This window comes from Ambystoma mexicanum, chromosome 14 (assembly GCF_040938575.1).
Source record: "Ambystoma mexicanum isolate Mex_15411 chromosome 14, UKY_AmexF1_1, whole genome shotgun sequence".
In the NCBI taxonomy this organism is placed as follows: domain Eukaryota; kingdom Metazoa; phylum Chordata; class Amphibia; order Caudata; family Ambystomatidae; genus Ambystoma; species Ambystoma mexicanum.
Window position 1 is genome coordinate 651,743,091 of NC_090940.1, and position 25,379 is coordinate 651,768,469.

General features: G+C 48.2%; 1 protein-coding gene across 1 annotated transcript in view; it reads left to right on the forward strand.

Moving 5' to 3' along the window:
- The first annotated feature begins 1,850 nt into the window (after positions 1-1,850).
- TDRD9 (tudor domain containing 9) overlaps positions 1,851-25,379 on the forward strand; it is a 2,559,831-nt gene continuing 2,536,302 nt past the window's right edge. Inside the window, exon 1 of the mRNA XM_069638191.1 lies at positions 1,851-2,487. Within this exon, the coding sequence (XP_069494292.1) occupies positions 2,348-2,487 (140 nt within the window). The 5' untranslated portion in view covers positions 1,851-2,347. The remainder of the gene's footprint in view (positions 2,488-25,379) is intronic.

The window sequence follows — 25,379 nt, forward strand, 5'->3', positions numbered from 1 at the left end:
TTAACAAAGGCATGATTTATATGATGCTAGTAAAAGGTGACATTCTCCCCCTCCTCCCCCCCACCCCCTCCAATGCATTTAGCACACATAACACGGACATATGAATACTATTGAGCCAGTGCACAACTCTTTTTTTGTCAATGTATTTCATGGCAATCGTTTTTCTGTATGTGGTTTCAGTGCATAATGCGCCTTTCCAAGGCATTGTCCACAACACAGCTTCTTAAATGGAACATTACTTTTTTTTGAAAGCGTGTACCCCTATTAACTGGAAGGAAAGGAAATAGAGTCAAAGGCTACCCTAACCCAAAACGTGACAGGGGGTCATAACATTTGCAGCGAAGCTAGGTAGTAGCTAGCTTGAAAAGACACACACCTTAAAAAGGAAGAGTGTATCAAGAAAAAGGTTTATTAACACTAACACAATAGACATATTTTCAAAAACGAGACATATTTTCAAAAGAGTGCCATTGCACTAAAGGTGTGCATCATTGAGCACATAAATATCATCATTGAGCACATGAATATCTGCTTTTTCGTGGGTTAGTAGGCAGAGTGAAGAATTGATACATGTATTGCTTGGGATCACAATACGATCGTTTTGGCGACACAAAGACTGGTGTTTCTGGTTCGGTGTATTTGATGATATATTGCAGTGGCTGTACAGGGTGGAGCAGCACTGCTTGGATGTACCGAACGGTCTTCAGGACTGTAAATTGTAGTTGGAGCCTTGGTGGTGAAGTGCGTCCATCATGTTCGGGTAGTTGTACGTCTGGGTCAAAGTCCAATGTAATTTTATATTTGGACTGGCGGGCATCTGCGAATAAGTCAGATGTCAGGAGCTGGTGTTGTTCGGCTGGGGAGCTGTGCTGCGTCCGGCGCTCGGTCCTGTGGTCCCGTGGATAATGAGCTGCGTACCTCGAGGTCCTCGAGGGACCACGGGACCGAGCGCCGGACGCAGCACAGCTCCCCAGCCGAACAACACCAGCTCCTGACATCTGACTTATTCGCAGATGCCCGCCAGTCCAAATATAAAATTACATTGGACTTTGACCCAGACGTACAACTACCCGAACATGATGGACGCACTTCACCAGCATGGCTCCAACTACAATTTACAGTCCTGAAGACCGTTCGGTACATCCAAGCAGTGCTGCTCCACCCTGTACAGCCACTGCAATATATCATCAAATACACCGAACCAGAAACACCAGTCTTTGCATAGATCTCAACCATTTGTCTCGCAAAGGCGGGTGAAATCACCCGATTTTGTTTTTGGCGGGTGAGACGCCCATTGGAATTAATGGGCGTGCAGGAGGCTTGGCGGGTGAGTCAGCCCTTTGCAAGGCGGGTGTCACCCGCCAAAAGCGGGTGAGTTGAGAGCTATGGTCTTTGTGTCGACAAAACGATTGTATTGTGATCCCAAGCAATACATGTATCAATTCTTCACTCTGCCTACTAACCCACGAAAAAGCAGATATTCATGTGCTCAATGATGATATTTATGTGCTCAATGATGCACACCTTTAGTGCAATGGCACTCTTTTGAAAATATGTCTCGTTTTTGAAAATATGTCTATTGTGTTAGTGTTAATAAACTTTTTTCTTGATGCACTCTTCCTTTTTAAGGTGTGTGTCTTTTCAAGCTAGCTACTACCTAGCTTCACGGCAAATGTTATGACCCCCTGTCACGTTTTGGGTTAGGGTAGCCTTTGACTCTATTTCCTTTCCTTCCATTATACCCACCCTCAAGAGTCAGAAGGTTCCGCCCATTTTTTCTCTCACCCCTATTAACTGGACAAGCTTAACAATAAGCGCTGAAGGGGTACAAATCGAACGTTTGGGGGCAAAACGTGGCTTATAATCAGCGGGCCTGGCAGCGCTGGGGTGGGCCCCTCTCTTTCATCCGGCCCCGCCCATGGCCCGCTTAAGCCCCTCGTCCGCTCGCAGCGCCTCGCCGTGTTTCTTCGCGGCCCAATCCGACTCCAGTGCGTGTGGCCCTCGGAGCTCGGCCCCTTTCCCCGGCTTTTCGCTCTCATCGGCTCCGCCCTAAGCGCCATCTCGCGCCGCTTGCGGCTCCGCGGCCTACCCCGCCCCCCCTAACTACGCGAGGACCCGGCTTTCAGTCAGGCCTCGCGGGGCCTACCCCTAGGCCTCGTGGCGCGCGCAGGCCCCGCGGCCTACCCCTGCTCCTCTCCCTCCACTCACCCACCTCCCACTACGCGAGGACCCGGCTTTGTCAGGCCTCGCGGGGCCTAACCCTAAAGCTTGTGCCGCGCGCAGGCCTCGGGCCCACTGACCCCGCGCTCCGGCTCTGAGGCCCCGCGCCCCCTCCACGCCCCCCACCATGCTGAAGAACCTGACGTACGAGCAGATCACCGACTGGTTCACCATCGGGAAGACCGTCGCCAATGTGCAGTTCCTGGGGCCCTCCCCGACGCTGCCCGCGCCCAAGCAGGAACCGGCCCCCACCGCTTGGGGTGACGGGTGAGTGCAGGCAGGGCACAGGGGAGGGGGGGTAGTCAGGGAGTGGGCAAGGGGGGGCTGGTGGTGCCCGGAGCACCGGGAAAGCGCTGGAAGGGCCAGGCATGCTACACACACTGTACTTCTTTGGGAGGGGAGACACCCCGTTTTTTGTAGACTTCAATTGTGCTACTTTTCAGAAATGTTTAATTTCTCATGAGATATATTGTTCAACCCAATGCAAGCCTCTTTCCCCCCCCCCCCCCATTCCCAAAATGTCCCATTTTAGCTGATCAGAAACATAAGAGGGACCCCAACAGCTGATGGAAAACCTAGGAGATGCAGCAGACCCTGGAGGATAAGGCAAAGGGCGACACAGAATAGCTCAAGGGGTGCTTATAGAGATGCAGGGGCGCTCGTATGGCGGGGGAGGGGTCCCCAGTGCTGTGTGGGGTTTTAGTAGGGCCGGCATGTGCTTCAGGGTGGGCAAGGCTGGCTGTCTAGATCTGCCGGTGGCTGGCCCGCTATTGCAGAATAGGAGGTGCAGACGGCCCACAGCACATGCCTACAGGAAGGGGCACAGGTGCAGTAGGGCAGGAGTTGGCTGCAAGTAAACAAAATGGTCCATAGGAGTCGAGGGTGGTGTATGGCTCTGCAGGAGCGTGCCCTGCTTCTGTGTCACGAGGCTGAGGGATGGCACCATGCTTGAGGGACCCTCAAACCCCACGGTGTTAGTGTATCGCCTTTTACTCTAGGAGGCTGCAGAGCGGGTTGGGGGCTGAAGAGGAGACCTTGCTGCTGTGCAACGAGTAGCATTTGTTCCATTGCAGATCGTGCCACAGCATTGCCCAGTGTGAAGGGCAGTTCACACTTTTGACCTTTCCAATTATAATGTTCTCTGAATTTTTGAACTGCACACCAATATGCGTTCTAGTAGCACTGTTCGCAGTTTGGCCTATTTTCTTCGAGGACTGTACACTACATTATGCTTCCTGGCCATCCCAGAAGGCATATCTGCTTGCAGACCCTTAAATGGTATACTGTTCACTAACGAAGGTAAGTACGTTCTGTGGGTTGACGGCTACCTCCAGAAATTACTTGTTCTGTCATTGAAAAACACCTTTTAAAATGTCAAACCTATAGGAAACTTGTCTTAAGTAGTTCTTCTAGCGCTAGAACCAATGCTGATGTCGTGAGCAGATCTTAGCTAGTGGGTTGCATCATAGCAGCGACATGCAAGCAGCAATTCTTTGCGGATGAGAGGTGCTATGGATTGCCATGTGCAGGGGTGGAAGCCCTAGCTTTTGATTTTTATTCACATAAAATGATGCATGCAGTTTATTTTAAAAAAAAAAAAATCAAACCCCCTTAAGCCCCCCCTTCATAAATGCTGCATGGCGAAATTATAGTGCACACATGTGCATTTGCTGAGACAGTCTACATGTGCCTCAGCCCAGAAATTGCAGATGCTGCGGATGGAGGCAACACCAGTTAAATGCTACCTACCTGTATCCATATATATATATAATATATCTATGTCGCTATGTACGTCCTCACCATCCTGCTCACGTGCCTGGTCTCGGGCGCTTTTACTGATAACCACCATATCACACCACTACGCTTACTCTCTACTATACACCATCATTCAACTAGAACACAGCTATACCCCTGATAATTCGGCCTAGCTATTCACATACGAACACGACTCCATGATCACCTCATCGCCCTAATAAAACGCAGCTAGCTGAGCACATTCCGGCTAGCTGCTTGCATAGGCGTTCCTGAGGCCTAACGCAGCCAGAACCCAGTCTGGGTGTCCTCCGCCAGACTGAACCCATCCAACTGATTTCCTCAGCACCACATCTATCGCTAGGAAGCAGCTATCATCCAACAACTACACCAGCTGCACACACATCCGGTGCACCCACGCACCATACCACACTCTCTCTACTGACTGGAACTACGGTTCCCGAGGGCGTTCAACCTACCTGCGCTTTGAGGTCATACCAATGATATATAAGGCGCTATATAAATGGCAAGTAACATAACAGAAATGCAGTGGCACAGGCCTGGTTCAAGGGTCACCCGTGCATCTTTGACAGATGCTGGAACACAAAGTTCCTGCAAGCTTTCTTCTTCCCTTCTGATCTAAATTAAGTGTATGCTCTAGTCAGTCTGGTTGCATGTACATCTTTAAATAAGCCATGCATGGTTGTTGCATGATGACAAATAAACAGCCACAGCAATTTGTTATCACACTAATGTCAGTTCTGTAAGCAGGGTCGTCTATGACAGGGTGGATGTTTGTTAATGTCTGGTCTGACTGTCCCCACAGCAGCTACATAGAACAATAACCAGAATGCTGCTCTTTGATTTTCCTGCAGCAAGGGTAACGCATTTCCCCCAAGGCAAAGTAACTCCACCTGCCTCCCCTCCCCCAAGGCATAGAAACTGCCCCTAAAAGGTCTATTGGGAACCAGTGCTTCAGATGTAGCGATAACATAACAAAACTCTCCTTGCCCCAGGGGGATGACCACCAAAGTCCCGTTGAAGTTAGCAGGTATTGGATGGGGTCAAGAGTTAAGAGAAGCCAGAGAGGGAAGGTAGGCCTGGAGCAGAGTCCCATTTTCTTTCTGTTGGAGCTCTCTTCCCTTCTCCTGTCCCCTCTGCAGGTAAATTAGTCTGGGTGTGATGTCGTAAGTCAAAGGGCACTCGTTACAACAGCAGACTTGCATTGGGCCAATCCTGCATGAAATTTTGCCATTAAAAGGAGAGGGCTTTCCCCTATTTCTTTTATACATCTCTGCACTTCCTCAAGGAAAAGAATTCATCTGGTCCTCTCTGATACAGTCTGTCCCAAATTCCTTTGCCATAGAGGTTAAGACATAATGCATACAAGGTAGAGGAGTGTTCTGCCCCGTAACCATCCCCAGGGAACAGTGTGGGTGACTGCTTTGGACCGAAGGATCTATACTGGCTGCCCTAGAATTTGGCTCCAGTTTACTGGAGATGAAGGATCCCCCTGTACACTTGAGCCACGCTGCCAAGAGTGGCAGTGCAGAAGGACGCACCTTGACCTGAAGGTCCTGGATTGGGACTCCTAGCAACCGCAGAACCAAGGCAGTGACAAGTGGCTCTTCCTGCATTTGTGAACCCCATCAACGGCAGTTTCAGCACATTTTGCTGCTGCACAGTAACCGCCAGATTCCTCTCGGACCTTCTTGCCCAACAGCCATGTGCATATCAGTTACGCATGATGCTGATTCCCTGTTGTAACGGAATCTGGGACTTGGTCTTTTTGCATCCTCATCTCGACACTGCTGCCTGTTTACCAGCTTATTCGAGCTCCACGCTGGCTCCTCCAGAGAACCTTGCTGCTGCAGAACACTGACTCCTTGAGTCCGCCAAAGATCATTCCCTGCACCTCCCAAGTCAAGGCCACGAGTCCTCCGGTGCTGCCAACCCAACACTGCCTGTCATTCCGAGTTTGCTTGACCTGCAAGCTGACACAACTGTCAACATCACTGCCCCACCAAGACTTGACCCCCAGTGCCAAAAGCACCCAGACTCGTGGTTTGTTGCGTAAAATCTGCAAAGACCAGACTTAATGTACTGTGCAGAGGCCTTGTCCCCGGTCCACTTTTTGGGACCATAGTGACTTTTGAGGATCTATCCGTTGAACAGTGCCATTTTGCCAGTTCTGTCCCTGAACACCCCTTCTCATCTACCCATATTGTCTTTCACAAAAGTCTGGTTTCTCTGTGTTCTTTTAAAGGGGTGTTTTCTTTGTTTTCGTTTTTTTCTGATCTCCGATTGGTTGTTGGCATTTAGAACCTTGATTGCATATTCCTTTATTTTGGGCTATTGCTCTTACGTTGTTTGGGTGCTACTGTCATACCCCTCCTAAAGAGGATAGCCTGCCTTGGGCCTGCGGTATCACAAAAGGCAAAGGAGGAATAACTGCTGGGCTGGGTCTCTTGTTTCACCTTTATGATTAGGATCACTGCTGATTTGATAGTGGTTTGGGGTTGAGCAAGTGCCTTAGCCACTATTCCTGCTCAATTTGTCACAAAAGGCTTAGCAGATAATGCTTGATTACTCGCCAGTAATTTCATTATTCTTAATCCTGCTCTTCCACATCGCAGTATGTACTTATGAAGGCACAAGCCATCATACATGTCTGTTCCAGAATGAAACATATATATATATATATATATATATATATATATATATATATATATATATATATATATATATATATATATATAAATAATCCATTCTCTTCTCTGACTTCTCTCGTGTGTGTGTATATGTATGTATATATAGTGACAGCATCCAACAATCAGGGATTATATATGCCGTATACACCCTGTATAGGCTGCCCCCTCTTTTTATCTTTATCAAGTAGATACGGGCAGTGCCTTACTTATTTTTACGCAAGGCTAATAAACATCAGACATACAACAAGACAGTTTAAATTAAACGAAGGCCCTTTACGAGAGTTCTTTTACACACAACGGCATTAATATTGTTTCAACGGTATCGGTTTTAAAATTGTGAACCTTCTTGAAACTTTTCTTTGAATTGTCTTGTATGCTTCTTGTGTAAATGGAATTTGTCTGCACCTTCCCATGTGAATTATACACTATTTTACTGTTCAAAGATGTCCGCCTGTTAAAACATGTAAAACAACGGCAACTAGCAGGTAGACACTCTATGGACAACCAGAGAGTTGCCAAGGTTTAAATTTCTGTCCATCATCTGTGTTGTTTGTAACCTACGTGATCAAGCTGTTTGCACACCGCGAAACGCGTCGTACTTTTGCTAAAATAGTTCCTTTTCCTGACGCATAAATATTAATAAAGAAACTCGTGTTGCCAGGAAATCGAGAGGTGTTTCCTTTCCTCTCGACTGCTGCAGGGACATTTTCCCCCCCCTTGCAGCTGCTCCCTGGAGTGCATTCCACAAGTTGCCTTTCTTTCGAAAAGCTACATTTTGCTATATATATATATATATATATAATCCATTATCGTAACAAAACCTGTGAAATAAGAGGGTGTGAGAGATTAATTTACGACCATCTTAACTAATGTCATGTTTTAAAATCTCATTGGTGTCATGCATGTGTGTACTCATGGGCTGAACGGGTGGGATTCGAGTTAAGGGCTTTGTCATGTCTTAACAAGTTTTTCACCGAAATTAATTGGTTCTGTTGCACCAATCGTTAAAAAAAAAGAGGGAAGACCACCCGACATGGCTGAGTGGCCTCGGATTATTTATTTGCAATCATTTTAGTGCACAAAGTCCAGAGGCATCTAGGTGCATTAGTGAAGTGCATGATTAAGTATATGGTTGCAGACGGAGTAGGTGTGAGTACACAAACTGGTACAGGGGGTTAGATACATCAGGCATGCAGACGGGCATATGAGTCAAAATAGGTGCGAGTACAAGACTGGAAAGGTTACACCTCATGGAACGGGGGGCTACATCACGCATGCAAACGGGCATATGAGTCAAAATTGGTGCAGGTACACAGACTTGCTACATCACAAGGCATACATTAGTTTTCAAAAACTGATTAGCAGAGGGGGCGTGGCAGCCTCACCCCCGATCACGGCAAAGTTGGAGGAGGAGCTGGGTCGTACCAGCGTACCGCTATGAGGGAGCCCCTCAGCAGGATACCGAAGTCTCGCAGGAAGCCCCAACATCACGCCTGAAGCCCCGCAGAAATTCGCACACAGCAAACAAAAGCTGTCCTCTACTGCTGGTAGGTGCCGGAGAAGCCAGCCCACTTCTGCTGGGCTGCCGACAAGGAAATGAGCGGACTCTTAATATGCTTGCGCTGCAACTACAATAGAACAGATCCCCTCTGGCCACAGTGCCCCCGTGTCCAAGGAGCGCGAATCACACCAGGCAGCAGGCCCGCGAATGCGGAGATGCCGATCGGGGACCTGCAATCTCCTAAATGAAGCCTGCAGAGACCCGCAGGCCTCCCTTACAGCTTGCGCCAACAGGGAGGAAATGAAAATGAGCCCTGACATGCTGCACATATAAAACGGGACAGATCCCCCTCTGGTCGATCCCGCTGGTTCTGCGCCTCCAGACTACCATCTAAAGCATGCAGTGACCCGCATACCTCGACGGGTGGCGGCGCCTGGAGCAGTCGGCCCCCACTCTTGGCTTGAAGGTTGAGCGGCGTGCCACACAACCCGGCTATCTCCTCTGCACATCCCTGCCAACCCCTCTGCTCCCTCACATAGGATAAGAGGACTAGATCACACAGGGGCCCGGACCTGCTGGGAAGCCACAGACCCACGCTCAGCAGCAAGAGCTCCAGCCACCGATCTCGGCATAGGCAGCACCAACGCCACCACTCATTCCCCATGCAGTCGGCAGCCCCCGGGACCAGCACAACTTAATCGGCCTCTCCGCACTATCAGCGGGAGGGATTGGTCGGGTTCCACGGCCACCTGCTCAACAGCTCTCCCTCTGCGGTGTGCTCAAAGGCCCATGAAGGGATAGAAGACCAAGCACAGAAGCAAAGGCACCCACGACACAGCCTCAGCAACTGCTACCAGGAGTAAAAGCGATTTATAGCAACGACCCCTGCGTACGCTCACCATACCATAGTGGAGAACTCGCCTTGCAGAAGCAAAGAAAGAAGGTACAATGGCTAAAAGCCCCAAATTGGCTAAACAAGCGGACATAACACGCTGCTGACAGCCTCCTCACAGAAAAAGTAAAGGGGGAGGAGACGGCAGAGCGAAACCATGGCCCCAGTGGTGTGCCCAGAGTCCGCAAGCGGCCCCACTGTGCAAGCTGTGACCAAAACAGATCTTCAAGAACTACTGCCAGCCATAACCAAGGAGTACCAGAAAGGCACTGAAGAAGTGATGAGTAAAATCACAACCCTAAACGAGCGCATAGGCGAAATTGAAAACCGTGAAAACAGGACAACAGAGATTTAAACCACACTATATATGAGCAAAACTTTGAAATCGGGGAGGGAACAGATAGAATCTCGGCGCTGAAGGCCAGATGCAAGGCTTTGGAACTCAAACGGGAAGACGCAGAGAATAGACCCCGGCGCAACAACATCCGCTTACGGGGCATTCCATCATCAGTAACAGACGCAGAACTGGAGTTCTTCAGGAGGGACTTATTCCGCTTCATCCTAACCCTCCCAGACAAAGCCCATCTTGAACTCGACAGGGTGCACAGAACTGGGACAAAACAAGGCTCGACCACCCCGCCAGATGTACTAGTGAGAGTGCACTTCTACAAAGTAAAGGAGGAAATAATGCGGAAAGCCAGAAGCTCAGCACACATCCACTTCAGTGATGCCTCCATTTCCCTATACCAGGACCTAGCGGCAACAACTCTAATGAAAAGGAAATCTCTGAAGCCCAACACAGAATGGCTGAGAGAAAAAAGTCCCATACCGCAGGGGGTTCCCTACTTCTCCTGAAAAGGCAAGCCTTGGCTAATCCACACCCCAAATGAGGCAGAGAGGTTCTTGAACCCAGAGGCAGACGAGGACAACCCCGCGAAATCCTGGAGCCCAGTGGATCGACGACACAGGATCAAGGGACCTCCACCCAAAAAAGCAAAACAACAAAAACTGAAGGGAACAGGGTCTCTGGTACACACACTTCCCCAGATATAAGACTCTGGAGCTTAGAGCTACAACAAACCTGGCGCTTTCAGCCACAAACTTGATAATCAATGGCCAAGCAAAACCCCATGGACTCTCCAAAATTCCTCTTCAGAACAATACAACATATCAAAAACAGGCCAGCAGAAACGGAGCAGCCCAGACCCAAAAGGAAAAAGGGTTGTGCTGAACAATACACAAACTACAGACCCAATTGCTGAACGCAAATATAGAGTTTTACCCAAAAGTTACAGGAGGCGCTGTTTTCTCCAGGAAAGTCGATTGCAATGGCCTGGCCGGTTACCCCGTTGGTCGAGGGCTGGCCCTAACAACCTGGATTATTTGGGAAGGGGGGGAATTTGGGTGAGTGGAGTTCTCGGGGAGGGCCGGAGAAGAACGTCAATAACCAAAAACTGCTCATCATGGGAGACTTAAACAACCATCAAAGCTAACCGCACACATACGCCAAGTCTTCTGCAGAAATCATTGGGGTAAAGTAAGCGGAATCATAAGTTACTTCCTAGATGACACTCTACCAAAGAGCTCACTATGATCAAATGGAATGTACAGGAGCTGAATTCTCTGGGGAAGCGAAAGTCTGTCAAAGGCAGATTGTCCCAGCTCTCAGCGGACCATGTCTGCTTACAAGAAACTCGCCTCCTGGAGGCGGATGGGAAGCAAGTCAACTTCAAGCGATACTCCAGACAATACTTTGCTACAGTAGGCCGGGGACTGGCCCTGCTAATCAGCTGAGAGGTCCCCTCACACATTACAGTGAAGCGAGATCCGGCGGGGAGATATCTCCTGGTCAAGGGACTTCTGGTCGAGCAACCAATAACTGTGGCAGCTATTTACTGCCCAAACAATGCACGCGATAGTTTCCACCGCGACATCCTCACAACTATAACCACATTTGCAGAGGACCACTTGCTAATCGGGATGACTTCAACCTAATCCCCGACCCATACAGTGATGAAACACTGCCGCCCACCAAGGAAGACTTTGTCCGGGCAATGGGGCTGGCCGAGTTCCTAAGGTAAACGGGAACTGTAGACATCCGGAGGCTTGCCAACAAGGGGGTTCAGGACTATACGTTCTATTCACATGTGCACAAGGGCGTCTCCAGAATTGACCTATTGTTAACATCCAGTACTCTCTTCCCATGCATCGAAGACATACAAATCGGCCACAGAATAATATCGGATAATGCCCCAGGAATAGCTTGCCTGAGAGTGCAGGCCTTGCCAGACACCCCACAAAGGTCCTGGAAATTACAAGACAATGTTCCCTCCCTTGCCTTGAAGTGCTTTGAAACACATTGTGTATAGGCGCTATATAAATCTAGCAATCGGTAGCGAGCTGTCTGAATCCCTCGAATGCTGCTTTAGAGAAAACACAGCAAGGGGCACCTCCGAGGCAACTGTCTGGGACGCAATGAAGCCAGTGGTGAGAGTGGTAACAATTAACTGCACGGCCTTGCAAAGAAGAATGAAGCAAGTGCAGCAATCTAGGCTAGAGGGGAGGGTGGCAGAGCTGGAGGAAAGCTTCAAAAGACAACAAACTACCAAACTAGGCAGGGAGGTTAAGAAGGCAAAAGCATCTCTGGAAATGCACTTCGCAGACTTATCAGCACAAGCGCTAGCGTACACCAGGCAATACTACTACTTAAACAGCAACAAAGCAAACTGTCTGCTGGTACATAAACAAAAAAAACTGCACACACTGAATAACATCCACATTCTCCAAGACTCAAACGGTCGGCCCTGCTTCGCAGAGAGGGGGAAACTGGAGATAATGATAAGACTACCACAGGGAAATTATGTCTGGAACGCCAACAGATTAAGCAGCACAGATCTGGTACCTGCAAGCTACCCCAAAGGAAAATCCTCATCCTCAACTAGAGTCCTGGAGCTCCCAATAACCACACAAGTAGCTGAAATAATACGTACTCTAAAAAAACACAGCTACAGGCCCCGACAGGCTTACGACCATGTTTTAAAACAAATGTGCTCACATATTGGCCCCACACCTTGCATCCCTATACAATACATTTCGCTCTACAGGCAGCATCACTCCCTCAATGGAGGAATCCCCAACGGTGCTTATCCCAAAGCCAGAAAAAAAACCCATAACAATGCGCATCATGTAGGCCCATCACACTAATGAATAACGATGCTAAAATATTTTCTAAAATCCTAGCATGCAGATTATCAGCAATCCTCCCAGAGTTGATCCACCGACCCAGACCAAACGCGATTCATCCCAGGACGCAACACATGGGACAACATTAGACGCACCCTAAACATAATCAAAACTGCAAATAGGGCTGGGGTGGAAATGGCAATCCTTTCACTCGACGCACACAAAGCGTTTGACAAGTTGGACTGGGGATATGTATAGGAAACACTAACCCACTTTGGGTTTGGCCCGAAGTTCCTGAAGTGGACCCTACCCAACTATCAACACCCTAACACGTCACTTAGAATAAACGGCACTAGATTACCCAAAATCACCATTACTAGTGGCACACTGCGGGGTTGGCCGTCGCCACTAATATTCGTGCTCTCTATGGAGCCATTTGCCAGCAGAATCTGGCATAACCCACTAATACATGGGATAGAGGTAAAAGGTGAAGTTTACAAAGTAGCCATGTACGCATACAATGTCCTCCAGACCGTGAGCCAGGCCGAGAAATGCATGAAAGCCCTATGGCAAGAGATCGAAGCATTTGTTGAAGCATCAGGGTTTAAGGTTAATTTCGCCAAATCAATAGCGCTAGGCATTAACATTCCAAGGAACCTTAGGGAGACACTAGCAGCTAGACATCCTATGTCGTGGGCAAAATCCCATATCAGTTACCTGGGAGTCCAGATCCCATCTAAAATAGAGAGAACATACTGAGTAAACTTCCCACCACTATTTAAAGAAATGCACAACGACCTGGAACCCTGGCAGAAACAGGAAATGTCATGGATGGGGAGAATCGCGGCTCTGAAAATGAACCTGGTACCAAGATTGATCCATCACTTCCTGACCCTCCCAATTCCCATTTCCAAAAAGGACCTGCAGAAGCTGCAAACGAACATTCTGAAATACATCTGTAGCGTGGGAAAAAACTGTGGAGAGCTAAACGGATAATGCTCCGGGGAACAGGTCCGGGGGGGGCCTAGGTGTGCCAAACACTGCCTTGCAGCGCAGCTCACAAGCTTTCATGTGGTAATCGGTCACAAACCAACCTCGTTGGAAGAAGCTAGAGGAAGACTGGAGCCGGGTTCCACTAGAATCTATTCCACACATTGCAATGCCCCGGCTCCCCCTCCCCCCAACTCTGGCCCACTAACAGCCACCAGCAACACTGTGGAAAGCTGAAAAAATGCAGCCCGCCGATGGGACTGCAAAAGCATTGTGGGACTCCTGTCCTCCATCTTGGATAACCCCGACTTCACCCCGGGAATACTGCCCAACTGTTTCGATAAGTGGAGGGAGGGGGGCCTGGAGCAGATATCGGATTTTCTCTCTAACGGCACCCCACTAACATTTGAAGCATGTAAAACAATATTCTGGGTGCCAGAAACGGAAAGATTCTGCTATGCACAGTCAAGGCACTGGTTATCCCACAGCAATATAAACTCACAGGGGCAGGGAACTAACGGCGCAAGAACACACACTAACAGCGAACGCCCCTAAAGACAAGATATCCACCCTATATAGACTAGTAGACAAAGCGGACCCCAACAAAAAAAGAAACCTATATGCAGAAATGGTAAAGGAACATGGGGAAAAGAATTGGGCCTGGTGGAATAGAGCCGAATCAGGACATTAAAGCACAAGAGCTCAAAATGTGTCACAAATAAAGGAGCGATCAAAGTGTGCTACAGGTGGTACTTGACACCAGAGACTCTAAACAAAAGCAATCCCATCAAAATGCTGGAGAGGCTGCCCAGCCACAGGCACATTGTTTCACCTTTTATGGACCTGTCCGAAAACAAACACAATTTTGGAAAGAAATGCTAGAACAAGTCCGAATAATCATAGGATTGACAATCCCATGAGACCCGGGAATAGTCCTGCTGGAAGCTATGGGCTCTAAGGGCAATTTCCAATGACTGGCTGCCTAGCTGAACTATGCGCTCACCTACTCACAGCAGTAAAAATCTCAATAGCCAGAATGGAAGCACCCTTGAGGCCCGGCAATCCCCGTGTGGTGGACAAAATGCTGGCACATAGCAGTTGCAGAACAAATTGCAGCCTTCCGCAACGGAAATGGAAGCAAATTCTACAATGTCTGGGTGCCCTTCCTAGATTATCAGGAGAAGTTCCCGGGCGCAACCCAGCAACCTCCAGTCTCGGCTGGCTGGCGAAGCACGACTAAATGGTAGCCACAGACCTGAAGGGCTCATACGCCGCCCAGTGAACTAGAAACCCCGGAACAGAGAAGGAACCAGACCTGCAACGCCCCATTTCGACCCCAACCCTATAAATATTATAACTGCAACTATTGACTCCTTAGTGCCCCAATATTGAATAACTATGCTTGTGTATCTGCCCTCGCCTGGTCCCCCCCCCCCCCTTGAACCCGCAGACCTCATTTTACTATAGTTGTTGTTGTTATTATTATTTTGTATTAACGTTCTAACTCTGTTTTATGTTGTATTGATATGCTTTTGAAAACTAATCTGTTGGAGAAAAAAAAACTGATTAGCAGAGTTTGCTAAATGTTTTCTTGATGGCAAACACACCTATTTGATTAGCAATGTTGTACTAATATTTTTGTCACCAGAAGTTATTTATACCCAAGACATACATTGAGCAACAAGACCGCATTTTTGTGTAGCTGAAGTAAGACATGAACGAAATGAGTGTCTGTAAAATGTAAAGGGTAGCTGCACGAATGGAGACAAATATGTGATAACTCTCTTAAAATAGTTTTCAGTGGGAGGCTCTGTGCAATCAGAGTTTCACAGGGCAGTGTCCCATATATTGTCCCACCATTTGCTGAGTAGGGAGAAGTTCAGAAGTTTCCTAAATCAAAAGGAAAGGAAAGTCTTAGCCTGAGACTAAGTATGCAGTATGGTGTTGCGACAGGCGTTGCCAGTCACTGATATTAACTGTTTTCATTATAATGTTAAATACCACTATCGGCAGGGCCACTAAGGTCCTTCAAGCCCGAGCCAGGTGAGCCCAAGCGCAACATTCCACCCCTGCCTGGCCTTAAAAGCGGTATTTATCGGTATCAGCACTCGGAACCTCCATCTGTGGTGTGGATTTTCCTTTGTCTTTATGGAAACCAGGCTTGACACAATTGATGCGTCCCTTAAAAGGAAATTACCCATATGTCTGCCATTGGAAATGACTGTTTCCAGGCACTGAAGGTTTGCAATGAGGTCTGCAGGTGAGGTGGAGGTGTGGCACTCCAGTGGAGACTCGTCCTGAGGCACTGCCTCGGGGACAGGGTGAAGGTTTGCCGGAGACACAGCAGGCCGGGCAAAAAAAGCAGGCAGCTACTTACCGATTCGGAATTGACCCGGTCTCTCCTGCAGGTGCTAATATATAATGCAGTCCATAGTAGAGCAAAGCGAGCTTGGAGGCTAACTACAGTGTATATAGTATGAAGATCGGTAGATGTAGGCACTGGATGGAAGTACTGTTCACTTTGCATGCACATCTAGTCAGCTTTGTGTATTCATTATGTAAGAAGAAAGCAAGGAATAGATTAAGCAGAGTGGATGGATCAGCAGGCAAGATAGAATGTCAATGGGTTTGGTATCCGCTCATAGGTTGAGTACTGGTTGTACATGTATGCACGCTGTTAGGGAGAATTCTCCTTCTAGGGCTAATTTCCCTCACCTAGTGAGTCCCCGAGCAGCTTTGCTGGATTTCTGGAGTTTATTTTTTTCCACCTGGTAAGAGTGTACATCCTTTTTCCACTCTTACATGTGTTTTGGCCTATGTATTGTTAATCATTGTGTGATCTTGGGCACTGGAGCACACCACTCCAAGTGCCCCTGTTCTTGTGTGGGTTACACGGCACCTTTAGTGTAGTAACCCAGGGTTGTCTTTAAGACTTCCCTCTGACTCCATTTTGCTGGGGCTGACTACTGTCCCCCAGAGAAAGGTAAAGTTGCCATTTACTTTACATATTCATTTTTACCACAGACCCAGTACACCCCATCTTACATGGAGTACTTCAAGGGCTAATATCAGGTTTGTCAGTCTTTTAAGGCTTCCCTCCCTTCCTCCTCACCTGAGGTATCCGTAGGGTAGTCTTGTGCCACCGACCTTCTTCCTGGGCGTCTTCGAGCTGGATCCTTGCTGTCTTTCTTGCCTTCCTTTCTTTGACGTAAGTAGGGGCGAGCTTCCAGGGGTGCCACGCTGTCGGGTGATTGGGGAACCGAACAGCGGGAACTCCCGGGAGCCGGCTCCTGAGCAGGGAAAAAGCCTCAACGGCAGAAAAAATCCTGCGATGAGAGTCCAGAACAGGAAGATGCCCGAGGTGATGTCTTGGGATGTTGAGGATGATCGGAGTAACAAACTTGGAGAGCTGAGAGTGACGGATGAACAATGGGGGAGAAATCCCAGGTAAGCAGAATCGCCTCCAGAGAAGGCGAGGATGAGGAGAATATACCAGGAGAGAAAGCAGGGTTATCCAGAGGAATGAAGAGGAGCACCCAGGACCAAAGAATGGTAAAGCCAAGGCGCCAATGAGGGAGAGACCAAAGGAGCCAAGCGGAGAGGAGGGATCACAGAGAGACCGGTCAGGGCACCGATAAGCGAGCAAGCGGGAAATAACAAAAGAAAGTCCAATGGAGGGAGGTCTAGCCAGAACGCGGGGGTAAACAGCGTAACCTTCGAGCCGGGAGAAGCAGAGAAGGTGCAACGCGAAGAAACGCTGCTCGAGCCCGACACTCAATAACATCGGCGGCCATCTTGGAAAAACACTAGAGCGGTGCTTCCCAACGGCCGTCGAACGTAACGGCACCTGTCAATGGCATCTCCACAAATCCCAGAAGCGCCGCCCGACAGGAATCATGACAGTATGACCCCTTCTACTTGGGGGACCTCCTGGTTTTCCCGGATGTAATCTGTGAAACCTCCTAATGAGTTGCGGGGCATGAATGTGACTCACGGGCTCCCATGTACGTTCTTCGATGGGATAACCCTTCCAATGAACCAAGTATTGAAGGATTCCATGATAACGGGAATCAATTAACCTGGAAACCTCGTATTCTGCTGGTTTACACTGAGTGACACTAAGCGGACTCTCGGATCTTCTTTTATAAGGGTCCGGACGGTAAGTCTTCAAAAGAGAGGAATGAAATACGGGATGTACGTGTTTGAGAGAGGAAGGTAACTGAAGACAAAAGGCAACAGGGTTAACCTTCTTGGTGATCCGAAAAGGTCCGAGGTATCTGGGTGCAAATTTTCCTATGTGTGTCCAACGAGGTAAGAATTTTGTGGCCAACCAGACCTTATCACCTTCCGTCCACGAGGGTACTGCCTTCCTTTTCTTATCGGCCCATGTCTTGTAGGACTGTCGACTAGCGTTCAAAGTCTCACTGGCTAACACATGAGTGTCTTTGAGTTCCTTTAGGAGATGATCCATAGCAGGTAATTTCGACGGGCGAATATCAGTCAAAGGCAAATGTTTGGGATGGTAGCCAAACGTACAAAAAAAAGGAGACATATTGATGGCCGTATGTCTGGTATTATTATAAGTGAACTCAGCCATAGGGAGAAAGGCATTCCAGACGTCTTGCTTTCTGCTACAGAAACATCGAAGATATTGTTCTAACGTATGATTGAGCCTTTCTGTCTGCCCGTTGCTTTGCGGGTGGAACCCAGAGGAGAGAGCTCGTTGAATCCCCAACTGTTTGCAAAGAGAGCCCCAAAATTGGGAAGTGAATTGAGGGCCTCGATCCGATACCACGGTTTCTGGTAGACCATGAAGCCGCACAATCTCTTTCAAGAATATCTTGGCCATCTCAGGGGCCGTAGGTACCCCCTTCAAAGGTGTGAAATGGGCCAATTTGCTCAGAGAATCGACAGTAACCATGATGGCTGTGTTTCCTTCAGAATTTGGCAACTCCACAATAAAATCCGTGGAGACATGGGTCCATGGTTGTTTGGGAGCAGGTTCCTGTTGTAATAGGTCTATGGGCTTGGAGGAAGAATACTTGTTGGCTGCACAGATGGAACAGGTGGATACATAAGAATGCACATCCTGATTCCAACCTGGCCACCAGAACATTCTGGACAAGATATCCTTGGCAGCTCGTATGCCCTTATGTCCGGCCATGGGTGAATCGTGACACCATGAGAGTGCCAGTCTTTGATGCTTCTTGTCGGGTAGATATAGGGCTCGACCCTTAAAAAGGATTCCCTCTCTTTCTTGTAATTCAGACCCTAAACCAGACCCAATCGGAGAGCAATGTTGCTGGATGCGGACATCGCGCAAAAAAATATTGTCCACGGTACTGATCTCTTTACCCGCTAACAATAAATCATGGCTAGAGTCTGCTTCACCAACCGAATCACAATTACGAGACAGGGCATCGGCTAAGATATTCTGTTTGCCGGGAAGGTATGTAACCTCAAAATCAAATTGCGAAAAGAAATACGCCCAACGGGCGTGTCTGGCATTACGACATTCCATCTGTTGCAGAATCCGAAGATTACTGTGGTCGGTACTTACCGTAAACCTATGTATAGCCCCCTGAAGGAGGTGTCGCCACTCTTCACAGGCATGCTTGATCGCCAACAACTCTCTCTCAATGACAGAATAATTCCTTTCACTGGAAGACAAGGTTTTAGAATAATATGCCACCGGATGTTCTAGACCATCCTTTCCTTTCTGAAGGAGAGCGGCCCCAATAGCTCCTCCTGAGGCATCCGTCTCTACAATAAAGGGGAAAGTCTGATCAGGCTGCACCAGAATAGGTGCCGAGGTGAATGCCACTTTCAGAGCTTGGAATGCAGAATCTGCCTCTTGAGACCAAGAAAAGGCTACTCCCTTCTTCAATAGTGAGGTGATTGGGAGAACCTTCTCGGAGAATCCAGGAATGAATTGACGGTAAAAATTAGCCAGTCCGAGGAAGCGCTGAACTTCTTTAACGTTTCTGGGGGCTGGCCAACTGGTTATAGCTTGAATCTTCACGGGATCCATGCGGATACCCTCGTGAGAAAGGATGAAACCTAAATAGGTTACCACTGGAGCTTCAAAAACACACTTTTCAGGCTTTACCAAAAGCTTGTTTTCCAGCAGACGTTCTAGTACCAGCCGAACGTGTCTTCTATGTTCAAGGAGGGACGAGGAAAATATCAAGATGTCGTCTAGATACACCACCACTGAGGAAAATAGGAGATCGGCAAACAACTTATCCATAAAGCGTTGGAATACAGCAGGTGCGTTAACTAAGCCGAAGGGCATGACTCGATATTCAAAATGCCCTAGTGGTGTCCTAAATGCTGTCTTCCATTCATCCCCCTGTCTTATACGGAGCAGATGATATGCTCCCCTGAGATCAAGCTTGGTGAAGACAGATGCACCTTGTACGGCTTCCAATATCTCCTTGATAAGAGGCATCGGGTATCGGTCTTTGATGGTAAGGCGATTCAAACCTCGGTAGTCTATACAAGGGCGGAGTTCCGATGATCCCTTCTTCGGTATGAAGAACAAAGATGCTCCAGCTGGCGATTTAGATTCTTGAATGAGTCCATTTTGTAGATTACAATCTAGATACTCTTTGAGAACCTTGCGCTTGGGTAAGGATAGGGGATACATCCTCCCGAAAGGTATAGACGCATTAGGTTGGGTTTCAATGGCACAGTCTTCTCTTCTGTGAGGAGGAAGGGAATGTGGTTGCTTGTCCAGGAAGACTTTTGATGGTGTTCTGGGATCATATGAAGTGATGCTGTCAACAGGAGATCCGCCTTGTTCGGGGAGGCCTTGAGATGAACGATCTCTAGGCATCCATTGAGGCAAAAGGATGACCGAAACTGTATGGTAGTGTTCGTCCAGTCGATCAATGGGTTGTGTCTGCGTAACCACGGAATACCAAGAATGACCGGAAAGTGTGCAGCCTTGATGATGTCGAATACCATTTCTTCCTGATGCTGAAACAATTGGACTTGCAAAGGTAGAGTCTCTTGATTTATGGGTCCTGAAGACAGAGGTTGGCCATCTACCCCTTCCACAGGAATGGGCAGATTCTTGAAACGAAGTGGCACGTCGTTCTCTCTGGCCCAGGATACATCAATGAAGTTCCCTGCTGCACCACAGTCCAGCATGGCTAAAGCTTCCCAGACTGTAGAAGGATCCCGACACAACTTAACCTGAAAGACCATCAGCCGATTGTCTTCTCTAGGAAGAAGAGGCAAAGTGTTGTTACAGGGATTCTTTTCAACACCCCCGGACCTACCCCTGATTAGGTTCGGGGAGATTCGTTTCCCTGGCGGCGCGGAGGAACCTCTGGGCAATTTCGAAGTAAATGTTTACTAGAACCACAGTACATACAGAGGCCCAACTCTCTTCTTCTCTTCTTTTCTTGGTCTGTCAAAGGCCCTCTTGTAGTACTGATCTGCATTGGTTCCTCTCCAACGGGGGAAATCGGACGATCCCTCAAAGAATTGGGTGAGATAGATAAGGGAGGGAGACGTGGACGTCTTCTTTCCTGTCTTCTTTCTCTTAACCTGAATTCAATCTGCAATGCGAGTGATACAAGTTCTTGAAAGGTCTGGGGTCTTGCAATGCGTGCCAGTTCATCCTTAATGTCCTCATGTAAGCCGCGACGAAATAAAGTCTGTTGGGCCGAATCAGGCCATCCAGCATCTGTGGCTAGTTGCATGAAGGATGTCACGTAAGTCTGTACATCGTGGGGGCCCTGTCTAATGTCAAGGATGGCTTCATATGAGGCATACTGAACCTCGGGTCGGTCAAAGCGGGTCTTTAACAGTTGTAAAAACTGATCAAAGTTAGAGGTAGCTGGATGAGACTGTAGAACTAGTGGTGAAGCCCATGCCAAGGCGTTTCCTGTTAAATTTGAGACTAAGAAGCCCACCTTGGCCTTGGTGGTCTCATAGGTGCGAGGACGGAAAGTAAAATAAAGCCGGCAAGCATCCAAAAATTCCTTCAATAACTTCGGATTGCCATCATACTTTCCGCAAGATATTGGTAGAGGAGGTAGGTCTCCACGGGTCTCCTCACGAGATGCTACCTGCAGCCGTAATGATTGGTTTTCAGATCTAAGTGATTGAACCTCTACCGTAAGCCCCTGAATGGCGGCTACCAATTCCTGGTACTGTTCGAGAGAAGCCATCTGTGTTCTGTGGTGTTGCACGCTATCAGGTTTGTCAGAGTCTTTTAAGGCTTCCCTCCCTTCCTCCTCACCTGAGGTATCCGTAGGGTAGTCTTGTGCCACCGACCTTCTTCCTGGGCGTCTTCGAGCTGGATCCTTGCCGTCTTTCTTGCCTTCCTTTCTTTGACGTAAGTAGGGGGGAGCTTCCAGGGATGCCACGCTGTCGGGTGATTGGGGAACCGAACAGCGGGAACTCCTGGGAGCCGGCTCCTGAGCAGGGAAAAAGCCTCAACGGCAGAAAAAACCCTGCGAGAACAGGAAGATGCCCGAGGTGATGTCTTGGGATGTTGAGGATGATCAGAGTAACAAACTTGGAGAGCTGAGAGTGACGGATGAACAATGGGGGAGAAATCCCAGGTAAGCAGAATCACCTCCAGAGAAGGCGAGGATGAGGAGAATATACCAGGAGAGAAAGCAGGGTTATCCAGAGGAATGAAGAGGAGCACCCAGGACCAAAGAATGGTAAAGCCAAGGCGCCAATGAGGGAGAGACCAAAGGAGCCAAGTGGAGAGGAGGGATCACAGAGAGACCGGTCAGGGTACCGGTAAGCGAGCAAGCGGAAAATAACAAAAGAAAGTCCAATGGAGGGAGGTCTAGCCAGAACGAGGGGGTAAACGGCGTAACCTTCGAGCCGGGAGAAGCAGAGAAGGGACAACGCGAAGAAACGCTGCTCGAGCCCGACACTAAATAACATCGGCGGCCATCTTGGAAAAACACTAGAGCGGTGCTTCCCAACGGCCGTCGAACGTAACGGCACCTGTCAATGGCGTCTCCACAAATCCCAGAAGCGCCGCCCGACAGGAATCATGACATAATCTGTACCCCTTTTCTGTCTGTACCTCCCTGGGCATTGTTTCGCTCTTTTAACATTTAGACTTGGCTGGTGGCAGTGGTATCTACCTTAACTTTTCTACCGCGATTATATTAGACAAAAGTGGTACTTTTTTTGGCTATTATATTAGCCTCGAACATAAACCCGCTTGACCAAATCGTCTTTCTTTTGGCTCCGGTTGGGTTTATTCGCCATTTCTTTTTGTTAAAGTCCTTCTTGTGTTTTACTTTGCGCTGCAAACTAGGTTCGCCTTCTTTGTTCACCATCTTTTGGCGGGCTTCTGCAGAGAAGCCCTCCTCTTGGTTCCTGGGTGTCTAGGTAGACTGAATGTGGGGGAAGGGGTGTAGTCGCCCCCTGCACAGGGTATCCTAGGAAACCCAAGTCACACTTTGCCATGATTGGCTGAGGTGGTTGTCCCGGCTGGACAACCCCCCTGCTGCTTGTTTGACAGCCAGGTTGTGTGAATGGAGGTTTTGCGAATAAAAGGCAGGTCTCTTGGGCTAGAAACAAGGAACGAAGAGAAGCGGAGAGAACGACGGCTGCTGCAACTACCCCATACCGGTGAAGCCCTGCTGCAGTCCTGAGCTATCTACCCTTCGACGACTAAGAGGAGATCCAGTCGGGAGTCTTCTTCCCTTGAGCCTGGTGGGGATAACCAGCTCATCTTCTTCAGCCAGAGATCTCCGCCGTGGTTGAAATCGCTGCACACTGCTGTAGTGGTCCGGATAGCCACTTGCTGAACCTCTCCTGTTTTTAAGGAGCGCACCTTTTATTCCTTGTCGTTGCTGCCGGCTTAATCCCTGTGTGGTGCAGACCCCCTTCAGACGACGTCCTTCACAACGAAGCTCCAGGAATCGTGGGTCTGCGGGAAACCAACAGGAACAACTGCCAGGGCACCAGCTGCATCGTGGAAATAAGGTATTGTGTTCTACTCGAGGAAACTAGGTGAATCCCTTTTCTTCATCCTCAAGGCTCGTCCTCGTCTTCCCTCCTTCTTATAACTTTTGCTTCCGAACATTGACAATATCCAAGTACTTTTGGGCTACGCTGAATCGTGAACTGTCTGACTGTGTGATCTTTGGCACAGGTTTCCGGTGTCACTTAAACCTGGCTCTGACCCTTTGACTTTTGAACTCCTGTTTCTGAGTGTTTCTCGCTACTGTCTGCCTAACCTAAATATTGCCTGTGATTTTTGCCTCCAACTCCCTCTGGGTATCTCAGGTGCTAAGTGTGCTTTTGCCCCAGTAGCATTTCATGTCACGGATACGCGTTTATTCAGTAGACCAAACTGTCAAAGTTATCGCAACTGTATCCGTGGTATCGTGTTTTGTTCATAACACCGGTTCATTCAAACACAGGGTACTTGCCTTGAGACATACTGTACAAAGTGAATTGGTTAGTTGTAGTATATTTAAAGTGTGGTTTTAGAGGGGTTGTGTTTATAACATATGGTTTAAAAATAAATGTACTTATATTTTTTACCTGAAACCTTGAGTCAGTGTTTGCTTAAGTCACAGTAATTGTGGTCCCTTTGTGTAATCTCTGCTACTGCTCATATACTCTTGAGAGAAGCCTGGCTGCTCCGCTACTGCTGCCACTATAACTTAGTAGTACAGGCTTGTACTAAAGGTAAACTTGTATTGCAACCTGTACTCTTAATTGTGTGTAGTGGTCCCTAAGGGCACTGCACAGGATTCTGCCTAACGCACGCAACCAGCAGGTCACAGAACTAGGTTTGTTATCAAAGGCATTTGGCAGTGTAGTCATGTACATTTTCAAGTGTTCACTCATCAATATGATACATCTTCCCCCATGAAACATAGTATACACAAACCTAAACTTTACTGAAAAACATGGAGTGGAGACAGTGCAATGTTTTAAAGTAGCAATACTCTATGCATTAAGTAACAACCTACATATCTAAGAATGGAATTGGAAGACTGTATTTAAAAAGAAATAATAAGGTGACACATACCGGTCTTTGCCAAACCGGATATAGGTGTGTTAATACAACTATCATCCAGACTACTTCTGGTGTGCGATTATTTAAAAAAAGAAAATGTATCTTCCGTAGCAATCTCAAACAGGCCTCTGGCACTTGTGAGATTGGAAGAGATGATTAGTGCTCCATTAACCCTTTTGAATTACCAGTGCACAGAGAAAAGTGTGGAATGAACCCTGGAGGTCAAGAAAGGAATGCACTGAACTGTGATTTCATTGAACACGGTAATTTAAATAGCAGGCTGTGCTACACAAGTTAAAGATAAGTAGCAAACTTATATAATTGCTATGCGATGATGCTTATTGTATGCCTTGACATCAGGCATGCTGTTGCTGGTAGGTGAAATACATCAAGTATGCAGTTATAGGAAATGCAGGTGCACAGGTTAAGCCGTACAAAGCTGTAGAGTCAACAAAACGGGTGTATTGTAAATAGCTCTGCACATGTTATGCAATTTAGTAGCCATCTGTGGAGAGGAAGGTGCTAACCTGGTCTGTACGAAACAGAGGGTGGTCAGATACCGAGGACACTGGAGGCAGTTACTCAAACACTAGACACAGCCTTGCTCAGAGGCCTTTGGAAAGTGTTTGCTGGCTCCACAGATTAGAGAGAGCTCCCAGGTGGAGGCTCACCACCCTTGGACATATGTTGTCGGCCGGCGTGCAGGGCACTTAGGATACAAGCGGAACGGTTGTGCGTGTAATGAGGCAGCGAGCATAACTGGAAAGCAACGCCCTGTATGACGAGGGGCTGCATCGGCATGTAGGGCAGGGCTGGTGTTTGGAACAAGCAGGCAAGCTTTAATGTAAATGGTATGTACATGGCTAGAAGAGTGCCTTGCAGTGGCAGTGCTCTTCTTACCTTCAGTGATGTAGAGCATTGAGTTTGCATCCAGTTAGTCTGATTGCCGCTTGCGCTCATGTGGAAAACACGTGGGGCAAGGCGGTGGAGACATCATGTTTGCTGAGAATGGAATAAGTGAGGATGATGATGGTACATGTATGCCTCTGGAGCAGGACCGCAGCTAATGGATAGCAGCATTTCGGCGCCCCAGACAGGGGTCCTAGGCCTTTG